Here is a 19,528-nt window from a genome sequence, read left to right as displayed (position 1 = left end):
GGTCACCATGCTTGATTTTATAAATTTTCACATTCTCATGGTAAAATAGCACAAAATTTTGTGAAACTTTGCACAGTAAAGGCTCTAAATGACAATTATTTTAAATTTACCAAATTTGCCATTATTACACCAAAAAATTTAGAGTTTAAAACGTAATTTGACGGAATATTTTAACCTTCCAGTATTGTTAATTTGGTGTTTTATAAGTAGCATCTAATGTAGCCAGGAATTCCGTCTTTGCATATTCTCTCATGATCGTCATTTTGTGTGCTCTTCACCAAGTGCCATTGACCTGACCAGAGTTGGATTAACTCAAGTCAGCTTAGATTGATAAACAAAAAAGTCCTGTGATGTTTTTTAAAAGTGAATGAATTCAAGAACTAGCCTTAGGAATATGGCTCTACAAAATACTAATAACAGGTAGTGTTGAACATCTGTGAGCAGAACTGCCCAATACTTTTCTATTTTTTCCTTTGCGCGCATCGCTTAATAAATATGCGGCTATATGAAATGGGGGACTTGAAATTTTTTGAGGGTATTGACGGGAGGGGGGGGGGTTGACTGAAAAAAGTAAGATTTCAATCGCGATTCCTCCACCCCCCCCCCCCTCCCCGCCTAATCGTTATCTGTGAATACAGGCTTAGGTTACCTGTAACTCATATTTATTTGGCCCAATAAGGCATACTCCGAGAGGACAATAAAGTGCTTACACACGTCTTCGGCAGGCATATTTATTATATTTATTACAAATAAAAGTATTACAAAATGCAGTAACTTTTAGCAAACTTTGGAATTTCACATATACTTATTGCAGCGAAATTTTACTCAATAATAGTCGCGCCAGCGGTTTAATGACTACGCATGCGCAGATTCATAATATATCATGCGAGTGACAGGAAGTGTACTCGACTTAATATTTGGGCACCGCCATGTTTTTTCAGTGCTCGTAAATGAATCGTGCAAAGTATTATTTGATAACATGCCATTAATAAAATATATCTCTTTTATTAGCCAGTAAATATTATTGTCCACCTTGTCACTAATACAAAATATCGTTACTATCACGCCTGAACGGTAGAAAAAGAGAGAAAACTGTCGTACATACGAACGAGGACATACGCAAAGAATGCTGGGATTGAATTTAGTGTCAATATCTAGATGCAAAAATTGCCAGTTTTAGACGGAACGCTGGGTTTCAGCTTTTAAGTCAAAGTTTGGCTTTGCAGTTACTATTGAAACGTTAATGATGGCACAATATGTCCCTTGTTAAACACAATAGGTAGTTATGTTAAAAATTACCAATTTTTGTCCAACAGTTTTACAGAAAATCTATACCTGCAGGGTCTTACATCGTGTACGTGAACTGTGTTTATCAGAGGGTAAACTTTGCATAGTTGTCGTACAAACGTACACAGCAAGTAACAATTAATTCCATTTTATCCTTTACTATTACTAATGCTAACAAATATTACTAAGAAAACCAAGAATATCGGATCACAACCTTCAAATAGAATTGAGTAGAAGGTCAATTCCACAATTTTCTGCAAATGAGGGATTCTGCAAACATTGTAAGTCTTTAGTTGAGGACGAATTTCACTTTGTCCAAAATACATAACTTATCGAGATATTCTATTTTCATCCTCAAGTTTGTATACTCCTGGCTTTCTTGGATTTGAATGACAGAGAAAAGTTCATGTACATCTTTACTCACGAAGATAAACTACCTCTTGCCAAATTTAAGCTTATTTCTTGTACTTTAGCTCCTTCTCCAGCAGTAGCTTCATCCAGTGTTTGTTGAAGAGTGCATCTTTGAGTTTTGTAATAAGTTTTGCCTTACCACACTCCCTGAGTGTGTTGTTGAGCAATAAAGTACAGTACTAATCATGAATCGATACAAAATAACAGTTCTTATCTAAACCCCCTGGCATGACACCAAGGGCTGAGCCCTATATAATATTATGTATGAACGAGGCTTGTGTTAACAAACACCTCCGGAGGGGGATGTTGAGAGTACTTAAAAATACTGTGGTGCTGAAATAAAGAAACTTGTAAAAATAACACTGCCGATTGGAAGTGTCATAACTGACGTGCCAATAATGAAACGAAAAGTAACACAAAATTGATTTGAACAAAAAAGTTCGCAGTTTTGTATATATTGTAGACATAAATTACAGTACTTGCTTACACCCAAAAAGGTTCGCATATATCGCACGGGACACTGCTCCGGCCTCTAAATTGTGTCAAGAGTATGTTGTTCGTTTAAGAGTAGTACAAACTTATTAAGATTACATGACCCTCTCGTCTTCAGCAGAAATGTTGTGAATAAAATTACATACGCATTCTACGCACAATCATCTGCAGAATCCTCCACCACTGACATGAAACCAATGGTGTGTGTTAAGTTTCCAGACTGATTAATACCTTGTAGTTCTTATTCAGCATTTGGAACCACTTACAGAGTCCAAAGTGGACGAAACGGGGTAGCTTCAAATGGGAATGCTTGTACCCATTTACTGACTACGAGGTAGTAGTATAGCTTCCAAGAGGCCTGTGGCACTCGATTGAAAACAAATCTCTGATGTGGTTGCAACACATAGACGGATTTGTTTAGACTCGCAGGGACTAGCTGAAGGCGAATAAGATATTATAGTCGTAACCAAACGCAACCAGACTGAGTGAATATATTATTTTAATGACAATCCCGAACATGTTAATTTTTGCCAGCCGCCGGTCTAATTGACCTGCTGTTAATTAAATTTTGCCGACTAGTTTTCAGTGATGTTTCACATTTTAATTTAGCCGCAATATCTTGTGCGGACGGTTGTTGGTGTTTTCAGGTTCTGCCAACCCTGATACTACAGGCATACTGAAAATTTCCTGTATTTAAAATTCCTTTGGCCCCTTTGGAAAATCTGTTATTCAGTTTTTCACCATGTCCTATATTTCCATGGCCATATTCATCAGCAGATGCAAAGCCAGATTTCAAGGTATAATAATGCATACATTTGGGTGGGGGTGAAAATTATTTGAATAAGAGGAGTGGGTTTGAAATGTTTTGAGGTTGTTGGGGGTACTCTTAAACTCTAATCATTAACACGATTGGAACTGATTTGGGATCATTGGATAGTGAATTAATGTCGGTTTAATCTGTAAGTGTAAGCTCACCTGCTTTTCTTTTTAAGTTATACACTTATTTCTATGAGTAATTTGTACTATTGAAACATCCAGCTAACGGGCACCTAACACTTTTGAGAAATTTGAACAATATGAAGATCCAATATTCCCAAATTAGTTCCAATCATGTTCAGTGAATATTCCCTCGATTCGCCTGCCCCTCCTCCTCCTCCTCGGGAAGCGATTGTGAACGCAGCCAAAGTGAAAAAATAAAGCTCTCGATATGACCTTCAGAGTAGTACGTGCTTTAAACCTTTTCTAAAACCTTCCTTTAAAATCTTACAAATCTTTAAAATCTTACAAATTTAAGAGAACAAGTCATCTAAAATTTACTGACATTTGAAATTCAAACAGGCCGTTAATCCCATGTTGTAATTTTTTGTTCGGATAAAAGTAAATATTGGATTTGCACAAATCCTTAGAGTGTCGTAAACTGATGGGTCGTCGAGTCTGTAAATATAGGTAGAGCCACTGAAATACGTACTTGCAACAGACACACTTTCCGACAGAAATGACCCAAATCTACAAATAATTGCGTCAATTACTTTCAATTTTCAATACATCGCCTTGGTTACGAGCCTTTGTGAGGTAACCAAAAGTGGGAATAGAAGTGTCGCACTAAGATCAACTTCAAATGTCCTTTACATATTTTCACATATTTTCACGATTTCTATCAAATGGCTGGACTGGTCATTATTTACCGAATGAAGAGTCATGAGGACGATACAGTTCTTCCCCGCTTTTGCTTAAGGTAGAACGCGCCTCGGGGACAGACAATCGGACTCTCAAATTTCTACAATTCTTTTCTGATCTACCACTTGTGGGGGCTCATTCTAAAGCTCTCGAAGAAAGAAAAACTTTTACCGTCTTAGTTTTTCAAAATTCCAAAATTTAATTTTACCCCATAGAGTTAACACAGGGATGGCGGCCATTTTGAATTTCAAAAATTGCAAAATGTTGGGCAATTGTTTCGCTACTTCTGAACTTTGCACGGTGACCCCCGATTTTTATTGTTGATTTGGCAAGAGAATGGTTGAAAGTCTCGTTTAAGAAAGTTTGAGCAAATGTTTAAGTCTTTCACTTTCGAGGCGCAGACTACCTTAATGAGCGTTGTGCTGATGAGAGAATGACAGAAGCATTTCGACATTACGTAATCCTGGTGCTCGTTTTGTCCATGACGTAGTTCCAGATGTTCTTATTCGCTGCTATGAAAACCAGTTCCGATCAGGAGTGTCCACAGGGATACACTGAAGTTGACGCACATTAGAATTATAAAGAACACACGGTTTAAAACGTACGATAGCAACTTCCAGTCACTGTCCTGGAATAAGAAAATACGAGAGAGAGAGAGAGAGAGAGAGAGAGAGAGAGAGAGAGAGAGAATTAGTGTGTGATATCAACTCAGTTTTGTTTTCAGTATTTGTTTTCAGTATTCGTAAGGGAAATAACCTTCATGCACAGTGGATAGACTAATTACCAAAGCTTAGCATATAACCAGTTATCTTTATCCGGATAAGAGATCGATATTATCGTACTTCGCTGCAGCTTCTCAGAAGCGATAGAATATGCATTTTGTGATGTATTTTAACTAGAAGCCACCAGACTTTTCATGACCTCGTTTAGATAGCTTTCTTACTATTTTTGAAAGACACATAAATTTGTTTCACTTCTAAAGGCAATGATAATTTAAAACGATCGTTGAAAATTGAACCACTGTACTAAAATTTAAAACTCATAAAAATGAATTTTCTGATTGTCTCGAGGTTGTCGGCTTATCGATGAAACGATTTCTTCATTTGCCATTACAACTTCACAGGGACACAAATAATTGAATCGATACTGAAGTAACTACAGGTTGAAAAGTTAAAAGAATGCAGTAGTTTATCGTAAAAGACTTCGAAGTTAAGCGCCCTATAGACTGACACAATTGTTATAACGAGGCGGGTCTCATTCTGTGTTAGCCACCATCAATTTACATGACTATTTTTATCTTGACATTTCAGTTCGATGTCTCTCTGAAGAGACACCATTGGTCTTTGACCCACTCTCTGACATGACCCCCTAAGTTACTCATTTTATTAAATTCAGGCATTGAAGTCACAGCTGCGCATAATTATTCAGTCAGCCCTGCAAAGTGATTAATCAGGACATATTTTGAGTGTTCACATGGTGACACCTTACTTTAATTTTTGCTAAATGATGTCTCAATTTATGAATCGTCGAGAATTTGATATCAGTAGAAGATATGAGATGGTATGAACAAACCTTTCCTTCTTTATCACACTGACACCCGAACATTATATCATTTTTACTCTATGTAGTCAGCGGTGAAATATCAGCAAAAAGCAATTATTTTAAAACATAAAATGGAACTTGATCGAAATAATTATATCCCAAAGTCGCTAAAGATTGCCCATACCTTATAATGCTAAATCAACATGTTCTTCGAAATTGACATTTTTTTCATATCTTAGGGAGCCCTATTCAGATACAAGATTTTGATTTCATTTTTAAAGCGATACTATGTTAAAGCATGTATTTGCCAAATTTCATGAAAATAACCTTGCTTTTTTTAATTTAGTATGAATTTGTCATACTTCACCTTAATATAAAATGGATGTAATTAGTGGTAAAGTTATGTCTACTATTGCCGAGTGTATGGAGGCTTTTTGCAACGTACTATCGTTGAATTCATCATTGGCGAGTCAGCTTTCCGTCTGTTACACCAGACGCCGTATTCCTAAATAGCTTAACATGACAACATTCATTTGAGAAACGCACTTTAAAACTGGGATCACTTTTTCAACAAGTCATCGATGGTAACACAGTCCAAAGTTGATCAAATGCTTTTTGGAGCTGTTAATCCCGGCTTTGATTCCAACAGTTTCTGTTCATGCTTTGTGCAGTCATTCTAAACGACACAAAATAACTTCATATGAAAAATCATAGTACGATGTCTTTGCATATAGTTTTAACTGAATCGTTTCAGGCACTTCAACAAAATGGCTGTGGAAATGAGAAAAACGTAACAAAATAGCCGTCAGGCATGCACATTTGATCATTTTGTATGCCAAACAAACACGCGTATGTGTACTGTACTCTGTTTCCTTAAACCAAGTCTGGTTTGGATTCGTTCAGGCATTTCTTGCGATCGCCATGATTATAAGAAAACCGTCACAAAACGGTCAGCTGGCAGCCATAATGATCATCAGGACACAAAAGACATGCATCATGTGTTATGTGTGTCATAGAACTTTGTCACTGTACCAAGCTTAAATACAATCGGTTCAGTTACCCTGTGTAATGAATACCATTTTTATGTCTAACAAAATCTAGAACCCTTTTGTCACATTTCATGACTTTTATCTTGAAAATATCTAAACATGTATGATATGTCGTAAAAAACCCAAATGAGCCTAGCCACCGGCCAGAAGCTGCAACTGTTGATGATCTTTGCAATATTTCTGTGCTATATATCAACTACAGTTTCTTGCTGTTTCCCCGCAGCATCCTCCAACACACAATATTCAGTTTGCGACAAAGCCTGTATATACAAATATGTATTAGGTGATAATTTTATCAGATTCCAGACTACCTGAACAGTGATAGAGATAGCTCTGACTCTGATGTACGTGGTAGTTGAAGAAGAGTTTGGGTCAAATGACGCTCATGACAGTGAAACATACTTGTACACAAGATCAGGCTAGAGAACAACACATGGAAGACCAGGAGACCTTAAAAGTTATCGGGGATTTTTGAATTTTGGCTTATGAGAATAATCAAATATCAAAGAAAAAAGATAGGGTCACCGTGCTTGATTTTCTAAATTTTCACAATCTCATCATAAAACAATATAAAAGCAAAACTTGGATCAGCAAAGACTAAATGAAAAAATATGTGTTTAAATGGAATTATTTATTTTTAACAAAATTTGCCATTATTACATCCGAAATTTCAGAGATAAAAACGTTTATTTGATGGAATATTTTAACCTTCCAATATTGTCAATTTTGACTAGCATCTGATTCATATACGTCTTGAACTTTTGAAACAAATTTTTAGTAGGTCACTCACTGTGCTCAGTTTTTTACAATATGGCAATTAGCCAGAATTCACGGTTTGTCCACTCTCTCATGATCGTCATTTTGTGTGCTCTTCAGCAGGAGCAATTGACCTTGCCGGAGTTGGATTAACTCAAGTTAGCTTAGACTTAGACTGATAAACCCAAAAAGTTCACTGATGCGTTTAAAAATGAATCAATTTAATATCTTGCCTTAGGAATATGACTTTACAAACTGCTAATAAAAAGTAGTGTTGAACATCTGCGAGCGGAACGGCACGGCACGATACATGTTTATTTTTCTTCTAGTCTGGCACATCCTTTACTGATATACGGGCTTGTGATAGTTGGGGAGACTTGAAAAATTTTGATCGTATAGAGGGTGATTTGAAATTTTGTTAGGGAACTGAGGGGGGATCTGAAAAAAATAATCTTTCAATCGCGATTCCTATAGGCCGCCCCCCCCGAATCGTTATTTGTGAACGCACCCCTACTGATACCAACTTGGTAACAGATCGTTACTGGCATGTCATAGTTACGGTTGCAGACATAAACAATAAAACAATATGAATTATGACTGCCTAGCAGCCACATTGGATCATTTCATGAAACAAATGTGGATGTGCTTTTTTATGTCTCAGTACCGACTTTGAAACAAAGTCCAAGGATGTCTAGTTTCAGCTCTATACGGGAAAATATGAAACGAAGTGGCCGCCTGGCGGCCACATTGGATCCTATTACAAAACAATGGATATCCTTGTGCAAGCTATGGAATAAGTTGTTGTTTGCATTTTTAGTAACGGTTCTTGACATAGAAAAATGAAAACAATAAACAAAATGATCGCCAGGCTGCAATATTGGATCCTCTTTATGCTTGTTCCAAGTGTGAAAAAAATCAGTCAAGCCAGGTCATTGAAAAACTTGTGGACGGACAGACGGATGGACGGACGGACACGATCAAAACCGCCTGTCCCCGGACTTCGTCTAGAGAGACTGATAAATCTATTTATTCGGAACGTGTGTATGCGAAATGTTGCGTTTTTTAGAGATGTCACAGCAATGATCAAAATTATCTTACCGACAAATCCTCTTCGACCGGTCCATTAAATTTGTCTTCCAACTTTTTTTGAATAACTATGAGTCTATCCTTTATCACTCTGATGTCTTTGTTGAAGCCTAGCTCCGTATTATCATTGGATCCGTGGTGAACATTGGTCGGCAACGCTCCGTTATATCTGTCGCTCCGCCGTATTATACTGTGCATCCTGTCGTATTCTTTAATGCGGATTCCGACACTCTCTTTCGCAATCTTCATCTTTTGTTTCTTTATGTACTTGCCACTGAGCGATATTCTTAAAATCGACGCTAACACAATGAGCGACGCCCGCTTTCGATCCGAAAAGCGTCCTTCCAGTTTGTAAACGTTTATGAGAATCGCCGAGACAATAATAGCAATAACTGTGAAGATCATGTTTATGAATAGATATTTTGTAGTCACAGGGATTTTATCAGAGCTTGCAGGCATGATGTCAATCACTAGTATGTCGAAGATAAAGATTGTGAGCAGGACTGAGAGTCCGTGTGGTATTTTATCCGGTGAATTCGGGGGAAAGTAGAACACCAGACTTGAAAGGAAGGAAAGCAACACCGACGGAATGCAAAGATTTAGTAAGTAAAACAACGGTTTACGGTCCAAATACACGACGAAGTTAATATACGCATACGGTCCTCCGGAATGTATGTCGTAGCTGTAGCCTTTCTCGGTCGCTGATCCGCTCACCTCCCACGAGTTACTCGCAATGTACAGTTCCTTCTTGATCTCATCGAAGATTGAGATGTAGTCAACCTGCTCGGCCGTGTGAGACCATTGACCCACAGAGATGTCACAGTGCTGATGGTCGTTAGGGAAGCTGGTGACGTCAACATTGCAAGGTATATACCAGCAGTGCGGTGATTGGACGGCCACCTTGCCGGTCGAATGCACGCGTAGCAGGAACCAGTCGGTGATGACGTAAGGGTGCTGATCTTGTTGTTCTTTGGCACTTTCAAAGAATGGAAAAGTAAAAGGATATTAGTCTAAAGTTCTCGTAGGGATGGACTGTAAATCTTGGGTGTCGCTGTCAGAATAGTGAACGTTTTTTTTCTCACATTCAAAGATCGTTTTCGAAGTTGACAGAACAAAGTTTGGCATACCCCCTGCGCCTCGGGGACAGATATTCGGACTCTCAAACTTTTACAATTTCTTTTGGTGGCTCATTTTGAGGCTTATGGAGAAAATAAAGCGTTTACCGGCTCATTTTGTGAAAGTCGTAAATTCAATTCCCCTATTGCTAGTTATTTCGAATTTCAAGTATCCGTAGATGTCGTGCGTGGACTTTGTTTCTCTTGTACCTAATTTCGCATGGTGACCCCTGATTTTCATATTTTTTTCAAAGGGGAATAATTTAAAGTTTTCTTGCCAAAAATTTGAGCAAAAATTTCAATTAGAGAAACGTACTACCTTAAATCCTTTCCACTGTCCAGTCACATACATATTGTTAGAACCAGATATGAACTGAATATGCTCACGTGTTTTACAACAGGTTCATCAATAGTAGTACGCTTCACAGAACAATGAGATATATTTTATCACTTATGTAGCAGGTTTTTTTTCAACTTCGCACAGTACTCTAAGAGTTTAATCACTAATTACAAAACTTTATTGAATATGCAAATGAGCTGTTAATTAACTTGACACTGCTCAATGCTTATGGGACAATTAGATATCCATCAGATCAACATTTGTAGCACGTTTTATTTAATTTAATGCTGTAATTTTAGAGTAATGTCACTAATTACAAAGTTCATTAAATATGCAAATAAACCCTAAATTAACTTGACACTGTTCAATGATTCATAGCACAATTAAATATTTATCAAATCAATATCTGTAGCACGTTTCACAAAATTTTGGTGCCGAAATTTCAGAGTTATATATCTAATTACAAAGTTTATTAAATATGCAAATGAACCCTTAATTAACTTTACACTACTAAATGCTTTACAACACAGTTAGATATCTGTCGTATCAGTATGTGAAGCGGTTTTCATCACATTTGATGCAGTTATTTCGGAGTTATATGACTAATTATAAGACTTCATGAAATATGCAAATGAGCTAATTATTAACTTGACACTGCTCAATGCTTCTCAGTACAAATGGACATTTTTCAGATCAACATCTGTAGCAAGTTTCATGAAATTTAACTCTGTGATTTTGGAGTAATATCACTAATTACAAAGTTCATTAAATATGCAAATGAACCCTTAATTAACTTCACACAACTAAATGCTCTACACCACAATTAGATATCTGTCGGATCAGTCTCTGCAGCAGATTTCATCACATTTGCTGCAGTTATTTTGGAGTTATATCACTAATTACAAAACTTCATAAAATATGCAAATTACCGATTTGTTAACTTGACACTGCCAAATGCTTCTCAGTACAATTAGATATTTATCAAATCAATCTCTGTACCTAATTTCACTGACTTGGGTGCCGTAATTTCAAAGTTATATACATAATTACAAAGTTCATTAAATATGCAAATGAACCCTTAATTAATGTCACACTACTAAATGCTTTACACTACAGTTAGATATTACTTGGATCATTATCTGCAGCAGATTTCATCACATTTGGTGAAGTTTTAACAGAGTTATATGACTAATTACAGACCTTCATAAAATATGCAAATGAGCTATTTATCAACTTGACACTTCCTAATGCTTCTAAGTATAATTAGATATATATCAGATCAATATTTGTTGCAAGTATCATCAAGTTTAATGCAGAAAATTCAGAGTTATCTCACTAATAACAAAAGTTCATTAAATATGCAAATGAGAAGATAATTGACATGACACTCACAGTATCATCATAATGTTCTTAGATTGTCATCTGTGAAAAGTTTCATGAAATTTTGTGCAGTATTTCTTGATATATGTCTACACTGTAATTACCGTCTCCATAGGGAAACCATTGTACAGAAAAAAACAATATTGCATAACTTCATTAATATGCAAGCGACATTGACCAAAATCTAATCAGTTCTTGCAAGTAGCATATGGTACCTGTGTACCAAATCTGACTTGAATCCGTTCAGGCGTTTTTGAGTTATCGTGTAAACAGACAGACAGACACACACACACACACACACTAACACACACACACACACGCACGGACAGACAGACAGACATCGCTATGACAATAGCCCACGTGTTTACACACGTGAGCTAAAAAGCAACAAAATCCATTTTTCAACAATTCCTGCCCTAATATTTTCCATTTATGACCACTATTTACGATGTAATGGTGGGCTTGTCATCTGAATGTATCATTTCTAGGGCGCCATGTATAAATAACGAGACAAACATACCCTTCTTACATGCACACAAACGTAAAATTTCTAGTGTCGGCGTTGTGTAACAGACACGTACAGAATATAACTCAGTAAACGGGCATAGAGTTAAAAAGCTCAAAAAATATAGCGTGTACGAAACTCTTAAGGCTACAATATATGCTTAGCTACTCTTGTACATAGCAAGAAAACTACAAGCAGTTTTCAGTACATGCCTGTAACAGGTCTGATCAGTACCTGTAACAGTCCCTAAGAAATAACTTCTGTTACAGGACCTGAAAAATTAGTAAGATATCAGGGGTATATGAACAGGTCTGTATCAGGCCTGGTATTAAAGGAATGTACACAGTGATGTAATTTCTGAGTGTATCCAGTGCTGTGATCACAAGACTGAAATACTGGTGTGAAAACAGTGGGGTGTCAGTGTTAAATTTACAGGGCCTGTTAAAGGGTCTGAAAATTCGTCACATTTCAGGGGTGTATGTTTTCAGAAAAGTTGGCCAATTTTGATGACAGAAATTAATGCAGGGATAATTATGTGCACATTAAAAAAATTATTAACCCTGTTACAGGCTGTCTTCACATTGCCATATACAGTCCTATAAATACGATAATGACATAGAGAGAAATTTCAGGCCCTGTCACATCAGTGTGTCTACAGCACTGTATATAGCCATGTCATCACAGCACTGGCCACAGACCTGTAAATTAGCCCCTGTCACAGCAGTGGGATGCCTTAGCTGACACAGACCTGTACCACAGGGTTGTGTTAGAGTCTGCACAGGGCCTGTCACAGGGGCAAATGTTTTTTGGTGTGTAATCGAGATAAAAATTAAATCTAGCTCTCAGCGAAGTTCATATTGATGCGGATGTTCATTCTGATTGGCAGGAAGATCAATCTGTTTCGTTCAGTCAAAATCTATAGACATGTCATAAGTTTGTAAAGCTTAAAGGGGAGGGGTGGTCGTCGGAACTCTGCTAAAATGTTGCCAGGGAACCCTACGACCGATGTAAATACTGTATCTAGGGTACGTTGGCGATTGATGAAAGTTGAAACAATGAATATCGTAAACTTTATATGTTGCAGCTATGTTGAAGTGATGCATATGGATATCATGCATGAAATATATTGTTTATAAACAAGAAAGTCGCACACGCGCAGTTCCGACGACCACCCCTCTTTAACACAACCAAAAATTAACACGATGTATTCTAACCAGGACTAATAATGCTGTGACATCATCGCTTAACGAACATTATCCATAAATTTCCTGTAAACGATTATATAGCACCTTTCTCTTACCCTCACTGGCACAAATCTTGCTTGATGTTTCCAGATCCCATTGATTGGTTAGAACACTCCATGTATAAAAAGTGAATTTGTAGCCTCCCAATTACACGTTATGTAATCATGTATAAATAACTAAAAACTCGTGTCTCAGATATACTATCGCTGTTGATGTACAGCATAATGAATAATGCCAATTTCATCAGCTTTTGTCACGAACACAGCAAAAAACATTTGCCCCTGTGACAGGCCCTGTACAGACCCTAACACAACCCTGTGGTACAGGTCTGTGTCAGCAAAGGCATCCCATTAGTGTGACAGGGGCTGATGTACAGGTCTGTGGCCTGAGTGTTGTGATGACATGGCTATATACAGAACCGTAGACACATAGTCGTGACAAGGCCATCATCGTTAACCACGCATCCCTTTGCGGCAACAGCTTGGTGCTACCCACAAAGATTTTTGCGTAGGTTAGGGGCAACATCAAAAGTTCAATATAATAAATCTAACTTAATTGCTTAAGTTTGGCCTCAGACCCCCCCCCCCCACTCCCCCTTCTAACTTAACTGACCTAAAATTGAAAAACATTGCGGACTCATACCCTGTACTAATTCTTTCAAACGACGTACCAATGTACCATTGAATTATATGAAAATTAAAAAAACCACCTTGAAATCGTAAAATTTGCCAAAAAGACGTTAAATCGTTTTTGACTGCACAGAAATTAATTTGGCCAAAAACCCCCACCCCCAAACTTAAGCAATTAAGTTTTTTTCAAACATCGATCTTTTGACGTTGCCCCTTAGCGGAGCGGAAATTATGCTCTGGCCCACCAGAAAGGACTGGACCTGAAATTCCTACCTGTCCCATCACTGTTTTTACAGGACTGTACACAGCAATGTGAATACAGACCTGTAACAGACTGTGACAGGGTCAATTATTCTTTTAATGTGCACACAATTTTGCCTGTATTCATTTTTGTCAACAAAATTGGCCCATTTCCCCGAAAATATACACCCCTGAAATCTGACGAATTTTCAGACATTGTAAGAGGCCCTGTAAATTCAACACTGACACACCACTGTTTGTACACCAATATTTCAGTTAAGTGGTCACAGCACTGGATACACGTACTCAGAAATTACATCACTGTTTACATTCCGTTAACAGCAGACCTTATACAGACCTGTTCATACACCCTGATATCTGACCAATTTTACAGGCCCTGTAACAGAGTTTATTTCTTTGGGACTGTTACAGGTACTGATCAGACCCTGTTACAGGTATGTACTGAAATCTCTCTGTAGTTTTCTTGCTGTGAACTACCAAAACAGAAAGGGCAGAAGCCGATGTCTTAAATAAAATTTAGAAACTTTGAGTACCTTAAGTAAAGCCCAGTATCCGGGTACCACATGTCCTTGGCCTTTATCAGTACATAATTCAGACCTCCATAGTCGTCAGGATTCCATTGGAGACGATAATCGTTCCAGATCTACGGGTAATGACAAATGAATGCGAGTCATCTCACTTTGCTAAGTCACCGGGACCTGTAACTTTTGATATGCTTTCCATCATCTCCCTCCTCTTTGTAAAATACCATTTTTAGTCTCCTACAAAAATTGTGCCTTAGTGATTAATGCCCTGCTCGTAAGCGCAGCTTTTTTGTGGTTAATGTCCAATGTTGCAGTAGACATTTGGGTTTATTCGAATTCGGAACTATATCAATTTTCACCAAGAACATCGTATATTTAAGCAAGAAACCACACCTGGCGACGGTATACCAAGAGATCGTGACCAGCTCACGACATATGTACACGAGGGCTAGCGAGTGCATATATGGAGTGAACTGGTCAAAATCGAGTGGTATACCCGTTGCTAAGGTGGCATATTATTTCATGAAAGTATATTGAACTTTTGGCTTGAAACGTCAAAATGGGAAGTTTTCTCTTGCTAGAGTCCGTCCCTCTTCCAACCGTGCTATATTGCGAATATAGCACAGTTATCTTCACGTCTCGACCGATCAGATCGCACTATTTGCACCATGAATTAAGATACGGGTATTATGAATGTGTTAGCAGGGCAAATATTTTATACTTAAAAAATTATGGAAATTAGATCCTGAAATGTACTTTTCGGATTAAAACATTGTCAAAATTTAGAGCTATGGTATCTCTTTAAAGCTTCCTATATTCTTTGTGGGCCTATTGTTCATAGACCTGTTTTAACGTGATTCTTTTACGATATTCTCAGAAGAGCAAATCTTCGTCAGGCTCCGTTTTGTGCAAACTTGTCTGGATGTTGCGTGTACTTGTACAGTTTGCCCCTTTCCGGTGCAAACTGACGAGGTGCATTGTGGTTATGACACATGAAGTACATCGTTTTGTAGGCAGATTGCCCAGTCAATCAGAACTTACTTGGTATAGCCATATACTCATAGTAATTACTTGACTTTTGTCGTCCTATGATAAAAAACAAAGACGTTAATGAATGAAACATATGCATAGTTTTTGTCAGTCGACTCTAACCTTTTTATAAATGGATAGATAGATAGATAGATATTTAGATAGATAGGTAGATATTTAGATAGATAGATAGATTGGTTGGCTGGCAAGTATGTGAGTGCGCAGATAACTAGACAATTAAAACAAAACTATTAGAATAATTGTTTTTTCTTGTAGCACATTCGAGGTATGCAGTCAAGGGAATTGAACTCGACACAGACTCTTTCAATTGTTATCACATTATATTAAAATGCTTTTTTTATTATATCAGCCATTTGTATGAGAATACCACGGATAGTATTTTGCTGGTAGAGCATAACTATGCACGAAAAATAAAGCAAGTCTTGGTGTGATATTGATGATATCTGAAATCAAATCTTGATTTGTTGTATGGCCAGATCATGTAAAGTCATTACGTACCACTTCCAGCAGCTGGACCAATGAGAGTGACATATTGACCATGACAACCTCACTCGGGTTCGGAACCGGCCTCATGTTTCGGTCATAGTCTTTCATTAAATCACTGTAGAGCTGACTTTCAGTATTTGCCCCTCCTGCTCCTGAAATAAAGGTCAACAAGTTAAAACTGAGAACATCACCTTTGTAGTTTTGTAACCCCCAGATCCTGAGATGTGGAGTCTTGGAGGTGCTGCCATTGTGTAAATGTAAACACAATTAGAGAAACGTATTAAAGGGTTGCTGTGTCAATTATGACTTTAATGATATGGAATCAACGAATTTAACAACGGTTCAACAAATCTACAGGGTAAAGAAAGAGTCACCAGTTAATTGTTGCAAAACATTCAAGCACAAGCACAGGTGATCCATAGGTAAATAAATTAGTGTATAAGTTGAATAACTAACTAACCAACCAACAAAATAAATAAATAAATAAATAAATAAATAAATAAATAAATAAATAACTCGATTAATAAGACGTGGCGCTGTCTTCTTCATATCTGTCTTATCTTCTTGCAGTTCATTATAATATTGCATCCTTCCGTTTGTTGCCGTTTCACATGTCCAGTCAACTTGTTATAAGCAGTGATGCGGTCCTTAGCAAGCTGTCAGAGTGATTTTGTCGTGACATGTGGCCCGCTTATTCCCTACACGTGTCTGTCTGTCTGTCTGTCTGTCTGTCTGTCTGTCTATCTGTCCGTTTGTCAACCTCTCCTTACCAGTTCGCAGGGTCCCGGCTATTAATCCCACTCTCTCTTTGTCTGTGCCAGTTTGTCTACTCGTCAACTTCTTTACATCAAGCGCACGTTCGCCCCAATTTATCTATCTGTTCTACTTTCTACATGACCTAGCTAATATGTGAAGAACTTTTTTCACTTTTTTATGTCATTACATCATCTTAAAATGGCTGTATAATGATCGATAATGATACTAGTAAAGTTAAGAACATGCTGTAAGCACCAAGGTTCCTCTACGTATATACAGCAAACTGTAAAATAAACGTTAATATGCAAGACAAGAGGATAACCTTAGGCATTAACAAGTAAATATGTTAAAATTGATCCATTTTTCATTCGATAGATAGTTTATTATTTTATCCTACATGTTATATTAAAAGGAAATTTTTAAAGATACCATTAACTATGTATAACACCAAAGCATTAAGTCAAACACAGAATAGAAACAGAAAACCAGAATCGAAGTCAACCAAAAAGCATGATATGTGAAGATGGTTACAACAGTGAAATTATCGAGTAAGTATGGTCGTTAAAATACCTTAAGCTTAATTTCAAAGCAATTTTATCTGGGCATCGTGGAATTACTCTAATATAGTGTGCATGGAAGCAAGCAGATTTTATCACTAGAGTTAATTTATTTTCCTTTGAATATACAATGTATCCCGTTTATTGTTTCTGCACAAGTTCATTTACATAAATACTGTACTGAATGCATTGCTGTCTGACATTCCTTGTGTCAATTTAAATATGTATCATTCGTCTTTGCACCCTGCTTTGCTGTCTTTCTTTTCTAAAATCATGTATATCTGCCTGCCTGTCATCTGCCTTGTCTGTCTCTCCCTGTCTGACTGTTTGTCTCTATCTCTGTGTGTGTGCCTGTCTGTATCTGTCTCTGTCTCTCTGTCTCTGTCTCTCTCTGTCTCTGTCTGTCTGTCTGTCTGTCTCTGTCTGTCTGTCTGTCTGTCTGTCTGTCTGTCTCTCTCTCTCTCTCTCTCTCTCTCTCTCTCAGGTCGTAGCATGCACGTTTTGCCAATGTGCAGAAAACCAGTGAGATTGTGATCGGCGAAATTCGATCGATTTTGAATCGGTTTCGTGTCTAATTTGAATTGAAAAAAAAAACAAAGTACAGGGCAATATTTGCTTCACAACCCGAGATTTTACAAATGTAGTCTATCTGTTTGTCGGTCTCTCTATCTACTAGTCTGGTGTGTCAAGCAGTCTTTCTTAGTCGGTTGTGTGCTCAATAAACGCTCAATTATTTCGGGACATTTTACATCGCAATAGCATAATTGAGTATCCGGTTCATCCAATTGACAGTCCAAAGTACATCTGTAAGATCAAAGAGACAAAACCGGTTTCATAAATTTGGTTTCTGCGTCACTTTACATCGGTGTCTCACTCTCGAAAGAATGTGACCTTGATACGGAAAAAAATTACGAAAGTATGTGTATCGATGTTATTTCAGTTGAATTTTATACACTTTGACAAAAGATGTAATTTTTAAATTGTTAAAATGGCACCGTAAGATTGAAATCAAATAGTTACAGAACATCATAGTTGCACTGAAATCCATTTGATGTCGCCAAAATTACGAACGGATGTCGCAACGTCAAACTTATTAGATAATTATGTATGTTCGATTTGCAAAATCTAAATTTGCCATTATTTCCTTCAATCCCTTTAAATTATGCAAAAGACTCAATGATTGTAGTTATACTGTCAATTAACTATTATGTACAATTTTATAAAGATGTTGAGATAAATTTTGAATAAACACTGTAAACAATGTTTTAAAAAAATGACAATCTCACTTCTGTTGTCATGAATAACCAGACGACAAAAAGAAAGTCTTAAAGGTGAAAATTTGCATAACCTCGTTCTGATCAACCCCATAAATATGATGACGTCATTTATCATTTAATACATACACACAGTATTGCCTTTTGTTACGCCTGTACTAAGCTCTAATGTACCTCATTTTTCTGCATAGCATATAGGTAAAAAGTTGCGAAATTTTCAGATTTATTCACTCAGATCATTTTCCCTATCGGTTATTAGACCCGGTTACTCGGGAACGCTAATCGGAACGAAGAAGTATAGTTCAATTCCTAATCGCTCCTGAATCGTTGGGGGAATTTGGAAGATGATGAGGTGACTGTTATTGAGCCTGTCTCTGATATAATAATATTACGTAACATGGATTACATAATTTAGCTCGAACGTCACCCACTGATTATTGTTGGTATGAAAGTTTGATCAATTAAATTGGTGGATTTAACCGTAACCAACTGTCACTGTTCACATCAAGGCCGGATGTTATCACAACGTTGCGAAACTCCATGACCAGTAAATGGAAGTATCTTCTAAAGAGATCAATTCCCACGTGTCTGTTCTGTACAATCACGCTTATTATCAACTCTATCCATCGTGGATCATAGCTTACAAAATAAAATCAGGCTCTTTTTCTGAACTCTTATTGGTTTTCAGTTATCTTCATTTTTCTCTCTTGACCGTGTCAGTATTATTTTCTTTCCTTTGGTTAACGTGTTAATGCTACGAACACATTATGTAAAGTGAACCTCAGTAATATATACTGATTTGACAAAATTCAAAAGAGGTTGTAACAAATCAATGACAAATTGCCGGGAGATGTACTTGTATGCATTCCGCCTACTTAGGTAGTTTGAACTACCAATTTGAAAGGAAAGAAAAGCTTCCGTTCAAGAACAACACACGAAGAGAAGGAACTTTGTTGTCAAAAGTACGCCGCCAACTTTGAGGGTCAGTAGTTGTAACTTTTGACGATTTTCTGCATCAATGTCGACAACACTTTCTTGTTCTACTCCCAAAAACATGTTGAGATAGACAATCAGTATTCAGCTTATCATCTCAGCCTGTACATGTGT

At 37.2% G+C, this 19,528-nt stretch overlaps 1 protein-coding gene across 1 annotated transcript; it reads right to left on the bottom strand.

Annotated features, from left to right (window-relative positions):
- Positions 1-717: 717 nt before the first annotated feature.
- Positions 718-17,540, bottom strand: LOC139118700 (neuronal acetylcholine receptor subunit alpha-3-like). Its single transcript, XM_070682123.1, has 5 exons — positions 15,847-17,540; positions 15,340-15,384; positions 14,308-14,417; positions 8,313-9,276; positions 718-4,495 (listed from the first exon to the last, which is right to left on the bottom strand). Exons 1-5 carry the CDS (start codon positions 15,940-15,942, stop codon positions 4,370-4,372), a joined length of 1,341 nt encoding a protein of 446 aa, XP_070538224.1. The 5' UTR covers positions 15,943-17,540; the 3' UTR covers positions 718-4,369.
- Positions 17,541-19,528: the final 1,988 nt, after the last annotated feature.

This window comes from Ptychodera flava, chromosome 2 (assembly GCF_041260155.1).
Source record: "Ptychodera flava strain L36383 chromosome 2, AS_Pfla_20210202, whole genome shotgun sequence".
Taxonomy (NCBI): Eukaryota; Metazoa; Hemichordata; class Enteropneusta; family Ptychoderidae; genus Ptychodera; species Ptychodera flava.
Note: the sequence above shows the minus strand (reverse complement) of the source record. Positions and strands in the feature narration are given on the sequence as shown.